Source organism: Morus notabilis, unplaced genomic scaffold (genome assembly GCF_000414095.1).
Source record: "Morus notabilis unplaced genomic scaffold, ASM41409v2 Scaffold792, whole genome shotgun sequence".
NCBI classification, from domain to species: Eukaryota; Viridiplantae; Streptophyta; class Magnoliopsida; order Rosales; family Moraceae; genus Morus; species Morus notabilis.
The window spans coordinates 224,863-231,956 of NW_010367733.1; the positions used below are offsets into that span (position 1 = coordinate 224,863).

The 7,094-nt window shown below is 36.6% G+C and overlaps 1 protein-coding gene across 2 annotated transcripts; it reads right to left on the reverse strand.

The window, feature by feature from the left end:
- Positions 1 to 1,323: 1,323 nt before the first annotated feature.
- Positions 1,324 to 4,532, reverse strand: LOC21394621 (beta-amylase 1, chloroplastic). Of its 2 annotated transcripts, XM_024175528.1 has the most exons (5): positions 3,663 to 4,532; positions 2,832 to 3,042; positions 2,601 to 2,711; positions 1,584 to 2,401; positions 1,324 to 1,462 (listed from the first exon to the last, which is right to left on the reverse strand). In XM_024175528.1, exons 1-4 carry the CDS (start codon positions 4,340 to 4,342, stop codon positions 1,589 to 1,591), a joined length of 1,815 nt encoding a protein of 604 aa, XP_024031296.1. In that variant the 5' UTR covers positions 4,343 to 4,532; the 3' UTR covers positions 1,324 to 1,462; positions 1,584 to 1,588. The 2 variants fall into 2 exon arrangements, with proteins under 2 accessions (XP_024031296.1, XP_010111574.1); XM_010113272.2 differs by having other exon boundaries at positions 1,324 to 2,401.
- Between the last annotated feature and the right edge of the window lie 2,562 nt (positions 4,533 to 7,094).

Genomic DNA, 7,094 nt, shown 5'->3' on the forward strand with positions numbered 1-7,094 from the left:
GTGTTGCAATAAAGTATCTATGACAACAACGTTCAAAATTCATATGGAAATGAATCGTGGAAGGATTAGACAACAAAGGATCTGTGATCTAGCCAGGAAAAAAAAAAAAAAGATGGCAATTAGGCAAAATGAGAGATATTGCATTTTGGGCAACACATTTCCCTCCCTTACATGTGATTTTCACAACTTTCTTACTGCTCGTGAATCTCGTGAATCAAGACTTCTTCAAAGCATAGGCTTCAAGTTCAATACACGTGACTTGTGTGCCTTTGAAAACCTATCTTGTCTTTGTTTCTGCTGCCTTTTTAGAAACTAGAGGAGTTTGAACAGAAAATGAGGATAGTGATAAATGTTGGTGAACATCATGTGGCATGTTTTGTGTGCTTTTTTGTTTCCAATATATTTTTTCCCTTTTTTTTTTTTTGGGCTTCCAAAATCAAATTCACCTTAACCTTGTATCTAATGTAAAATTTTTTATCTGATCTGATAATTTAAAAATGTGTATCATTGTATGTATCAGTAAGTTTATCAGTAAGTTTTTTCTTCTTTTTTTTTTTTTTTGGTCATACCTCGTCAAAGAAGTCCTCAAATTTTTAGCAATTTGAACTTCATTTATTACCCTAAAATGAGTATGTCAAACGAGTAACAACGTCATTTCATAGGAAAAAAATTCAAAAAGAGAAAAGAGTAATAATGAAAAAGTTGCAAAGCGTGTTTCGTTAATTTATTCACTGGAAACAGAGGCAACAAAAATAATGAAGCCGAAGGGACTAAAATTTAGATGAAGAAAGCGACGCTGTGGTTATAACATTTGTGAGATGAACATGCCATCTTGACAAAGGATCTGTGCTTCACCAAAGAATGGAGAGAGCCAAAATTGGAAACCAAGTGGTCTAATTTACTTAGGATTCGTTTGTTATATGGATTTAAAGTCAAATTAGGGTTTTTAATTACAATTTTTAAAATAAAAAAATACTGTAGGAGAATTAAAAGTTATGAGTTTGCACTGTATCAGAAAATTGATAAATTAGCCTTGTTTGGATGGGACCCTTCTAAGCAAAGCTAAAAAAAGTCTCCCCATATTGCTTTTAAAACAGCCAACTTCTGCTTCAACCATGAAAAAGTTCAACAAGAGGAAAACAACCTTTTTAAGTGTTCACTGATCGCTTCAGTTTGTGTATAATACCCTCAAGAAACTCTCTTTCAAAACAAATCTGCGTTTGCCTTTGCTTGAAAGGTTTGGCCAGAACAGGTGACAAAAAACACATCAGCTGAGAGCATCAATGCCTCATACAAAAACAAAACCAATACGGCAAGCGCAGATAGATATATTATTATTTTCTATTATCACACAATTCAACGCGTAATCCATTAAGAAAGTGATACAGAAAAAAGTATCTACTAGTGTTGAAATTACAGGTCTTCGGATCCCCATCTCTAAGCCGCAGCATAATTAAAAGAGCTGCCGAAAGAAATCAGGGAAATTTTTTTAGGTACACAAATAACAAATTATTGCCTTTGGATGATCATAAAAGATAAAAAAGACGTGTAAAACAAGCTGCCTAATAGTACTATACACACACCATGGTTACTGCATGAGAGCAGCAGCCTCTTGCATCAAAGGCACATTAACATGCACGAAATGCTCTGCTTCCCTCTCCACCTCTTCCAAACACTTGTTTGCACCTTTCCCTTCTTTCATCTTCTTCACGAAAGCCATGAAGCGCAGAATGTTTTCTTCTTTAAACAACTCTTTATTCATCCTCAAGTAAGTGAAGGCACACATTTCTTCCTCTCCGGACGCACCCTCAAAGTTCAAGGACGACGCCTGCAGGATCTGCTCGTACGCATCCTTGTCATATCGTTCCAATGCGTTTTCTCCAGCGAGGGGAACCTGCGCCTTTTTTGTCGCCAAGGCAACTTGCCTAACAAGGTTCTCCGGTGAGCAAAGCGCACCAGGATAATCCCCCTGCTGCTCGTAGTCACGCATTTCGATGCAGGTGAAGTTGAATACGGCACCATGGCGGGACAACATCTGGGCGATCGGGAGGTACCCGTCTCGGGAACGGGTGTTGTAGTAGCCTGCAGTGAGCTCCGGGGCGTGGGAGCGGGTCCCATAATGCCAGTGGATGCCGGCGATCTTAACCGAGATCTTGACACCCGTGTTCTCAAACACGGACTTGGCCGAGGTGAGGATTCTCTCGCCATGGCCGATAAGCATCTGAGAGTACCATGTCAAGAAGAATTCACCATAGGGGCTGTTCCAACCTCCACCTTCCTTCTTGAAAAATGGGGCATCTTCAGGCCAATTTTTGTAATCACCCGCATCAGTTGGGCCACTGCTTCCCCATTCCGGCTTTCCAGCAGCCTCCGCAACAGCTTTCAAGCTGCTAATCATGTACTGCAATGCCACAAAAAGAACAGCTTAAGACACAAACACAACAACCACAACAAAGAAAGAAAAAACTAAAGATGTAAATCCTAGTCGTCCTATGACTCCTAATTTATTAAATAAGAACTGTACACTGCACAATACCAATATTAGATTTAACTGATCGTAGTAATTAAGACTCCAAATTTATTAATTAGGATGAAAATACCTTGTCAAAGCATTGGAAGCAGCCAATCCCCGGGTACTTCCAAAGATCATTTTGCTGCGGGTATGAAGGGTAACGAAGCTCACCTGCTGGACCCATTCCCACTTGGATTTCCTAAAAGAATTCACGGAAAGTTCAGCCAATTACAATCTCTATGGTGGTCAAAAAATCGTTAGACAAAACAAAAATGACGTTGAGAAAGAAAATAGGTAAAAAGTCAAACTAATCAAGTACCACAATGGTGTTGCCAAGAAGGTGTTTGAAGTTATCTCTGAAGGCACGCATGAAGTCGGCGTAACACTGGACAGGCGTACGGCCCTTGAGGGCAGGGATGGTGTCGGCGCCAAGCGAGACGTACTCGTAATTCCTCCTTCCCCATTGATCCGTGTACGCCAGGTCTTGATCTTTATCTATCTCTTCCACCACCCACTTTGGCAAAGGAATACTAATCACACCAAACAAACCCAACAAAAGAGATTAAGCCTCTTTATAGCGCGTGATAATAATAACATAGGAAAACGAATCTAATTAGCAAGATTGTTTCATAGCAAAGACAAAATCAATTGTTGATATTTCAAAAAAATTATTATTATTATTATTATATTTCCACCAATTCCTAAATTAATAAGGCGGGTTAGAATATAGCATAATCCCATAGACTCAGATGAAATATATAAAAACGCATACAATGTAACTTTTAATAACATAATAAATATTACGTAATTTTGTACATAATTGATAATTTTGTAACATAAAACGTATAAACATAATAATAAAAGTTACTATAAAGTTTTGTTATTTTTAAAGTACTTTTTAAAAATATGCATTTCGATTCTGTCCTCGTGAAAAAAAATCCTTTATTGAATTCCGTAGCTGTTATCTTTTTTCAACGATCTCAAACAATTTTTTTTTTTTAATATACGATCTAAGACTATCATAACACCATAAAAAATTTGTAGTTTTTTTTTTTTTTGGCTTACTAAATATAAACATTAACAATTTTTTTGGAACGAATAAAATTTGAAGAAATTAAAATTAAAAACAATTATAAAGGTAATGACGTACAATACATCGTCACCGACGTTGCCACCGCACTGATGAAACGACATGACGGCTTGAACTTTGAGGCCGAGATTCTTAGCCATCTCCATGAGCTCTTTGTATCCGCCCCAATTGTAGGCGCCCGGCGCGTCGCCTTCCACCAGACCCCACCACACGTCCAGCATTATGCCCTCCACGCCGGCGCTCTTCAGCGCCCTTAGACTCATCTCCATCGCCTTCCTCTTATGCACCGTGTGGTTCATCATCACGCTGTTCAGAGGCATCATCACGTATACCGGCACTCCACTCCCCTTAACACGTGCCCGCACCTCTCTGTGCTCGCTCGCCGACGCCAATTCCTCCGTCGGAGCCTCCAGCTCCGTCCCAAACGCCAGGCATGCAGCCGACAGATCCGGGCGGATCCCTCCGAGCGGCGGCGAAACGTGCGGGCTCACCGGAGACGGAGATCGGCAGGGGCTCAGAGGACGAGACCTGCACGGACTCAGCGGCGGCGACACCGACGATCTGCCGTCGCCAAAGTCCGACTTCTGAACCCTGCATCTCCGGCTTGTCGCCGCCGGTGATTTCCAAACCGCCGATGCGGACATCGTCGTCGTCGTCGATTCACGGGAAGATATGCCCGATTCCCCCGGAATCGTGGTCCCGGCGAGCGTTGCTACTTGGTGAGTAATGTTCAACGCCATCTTTGAGGATGGTTTCCTCCTATCTTCTCGAAACTCAGAAACTCAAAACTCGGATGGAAACGCGAAAAGCGAAACACCCTTTCTTGTTTGTGTTTTCAAAAGTCCCCGCAGAGATGCAGACTCCGTTTATTTTTTTTATTTATTTCTAATTTCTCTAGAAGAAATAATGCTATTTGGCTTTCAAACTGGATTTGTGGAAAGAGATTTTTCCTAGTATTTATAAGGAGGTGATATGACTAAAATACTCTCCGTCAAATCAAAACACGTGGCAGCACCGGAGGCGGTAGATGAGGCGACGGCTATGATTGCTCTATCTCACGTGAGAACGGACGGTGGGATGTCTCTGCGCGTGAAGGTTCCAAGTTCCAACCAAATTTAATGCACTTCAATTTTTTTTATTTTAATTTTTAAGTAAAAATGTCTGCCTGCTCTTTCGGCTTACTCTTTATGTATTCTACGGCTTATTTGACGCCCACGCAAGGAAGTTAAAATTTGGGATAAGTCGCCGAAATTGGAACTCAGATTTTCTATTTAAAAAAAAATATATATATATTAAGAGCCATTGGATTGCGGGCTATGACGCGCGGCGATAGATGGTGCGAGAGGACGGTGGATGGTGCCACAATCTGCCAGGCATTGACGCGTTATGGCCAAATATTTTTTTGTGGTTTTGTGCGTTTGAGATATCAATCAGGGACTGATGATGTGTGTCTGTGTGTTTTCGATAGTGATGGTGGTCTTGATTGGGCAGCTGGTGGGCCCGTAGATGAATCAGGACGTTTTGGAGAAGATGTAATGGGACTGTTTTAAGAATTCGTGCTTAATTTTGAATAATGTTTTTAGTTTTTTAGTGTTTTTTTTTTTTTATAAAAAATTCAAATTTTTTAAAATTAAAATTATAAATTATGATTTTAAATTCATAAATTATAATTTTAAATTCATTAATTAAATCTTTCAGTATTAATCTAGTTGGATCCACGTGTTACCTTAGTATAGGTTGGGAATTGTGGGACCCACAATAAATCATCAGTTTTTTTTTTTCCTTGGTCCATTATAAGGTTTATTTTTTATTTTTTTCCTTCTTAGGGAAACAGAAAGAAAGACAACTTCGGCTCAAGATCCATTGTTATTATTTGTAATTATTTACACCTCAAAATATTAAACATATTAATTAGTTTTCTTTTCTTAAAAAATCTTATTTCTTAGGTTTTAGTTTAAAGAATATTATTTCTCAATAATAATTTTTAGCATTTACTTGTCTTCTTCTTCTAAGAATTGACTATGTGTATTTCCAAGCGTCTCTTGTAGTATATTTGATATTACATTTTAAACATCTTGCATTCCTATTTTCAAATAAAAGAAAAAAATCACAATTTTATTATATTCCTATTCCTATTTGATATGTCCCCTGGATTTTTTAGAAAATTGTTTTTACCCCTGAAGTTTTAATTTTTTTTACTTCAAATGCATATAGTTTTTCGATTTTTTTTATATTTTCCCCTCTTAATTAACCAAACCTTAAATATGTATGTACTAAATTTAATTTCATGTAGTGTTTATCCTATCAAAAGTGATCTCAAACAAGAAAATTTTTACTAAATGACCCATTAATATAATTTCTAATGCAATGCTATAATTGATGTTCTAATTGTAAATTTAATAAATTGATGTCCTAATTACAAATTTAAAATTTGAGTTGTAAAAAATGCTCTCTAATGAAATGATATTTATTGTACTAAATTTCTCATATGCTATACTTTGTGGTAAATTTCCTAACAAGTATAACATACGAGAAATTTGATATTTAATTGTTATTGGTAGAAATGTTTATTTATTTATTTATTTATTTTGTTGTAATGAAATGTTTATTTTTTCATATAATCATTGCAACTTTTGTTTTTTCTATTTCTTTTTACAATAAAAGTTTACTTTTACAATCTATTTAGAAAGTGTATTTGAACCATGATTTGTGTTATGATTAAAATTCTTTGTGAGAGAACTATTGGGGAGAAATTATTTTATTCGAATATTTTGTGAGAGAAAAACACTGTAGCAGAATCATGATTTGAGTTTTGATTTTATGTACCAAACATTCCTTTAATGATAATGGAAAAAAGTAGATTTAGCATTTCAAATAGCATTATGCATTGGAGTAAATATGAAAATAACATATCATATCACACTTTTTGATACTAAATGTACAATTGGTATTAGCATTTACATTAGAGATGGTAATTATTCTTAAATGTATCCCTATTCATTGTAACTTGAAGAATTAAACATGTTTAATTATGCTAATTGTGATTTATTAGTGTGCCTAATTTGATTTTCTTAATTAATCATGGTTATTAAATATTTTCTCATCTTTAAATTTTAAATATTTTTAAGAAACTTTAATTATTTTTCATATTTACAATTCCACCCCGGAAGTATGTGGGAATACATACTTCCCTCTTTTTCTTTTCCTTATATTTCTTTTCTTTCTTTCTTTCTCTCATTTTCTCTCGTCACTCTTTTTTAGAACTCACTCTCTCTCTTTCTCTCTTTCTCTCGTCCCTCTCTCCCTGCTCCCGTATCTCTCTCTCTCTCTCTCCTTCTTCCTCTCAACCTCGTCTCTCTCTCCCTCTAGAAAAACAAGAGAAAATATCAGCCCTTTTTGCTCAAGTAAGTCAAAAAGCAAAGGGATCTTAGACTTGGACTTGAATCTAAAGATTTTCAATATATTTTTCTTCACAAACGTAAGATTTCTGGA

What these genes read in the sequence shown, in the direction of transcription:
- LOC21394621 (XM_024175528.1), bottom strand. Translation starts at nt 4,342, where the DNA reads ATGGCGTTGAACATTACTCACCAAGTAGCAACGCTCGCCGGGACCACG. An exon ending in TTCTTGGCAACACCATTGTG is followed by an intron (nt 2,712 to 2,831) that starts GTACTTGATTAG and finishes GAATTCTTTTAG; the next exon opens with GAAATCCAAGTGGGAATGGG. An exon ending in GCTTCCAATGCTTTGACAAG is followed by an intron (nt 2,402 to 2,600) that starts GTATTTTCATCC and finishes GTGGCATTGCAG; the next exon opens with TACATGATTAGCAGCTTGAA.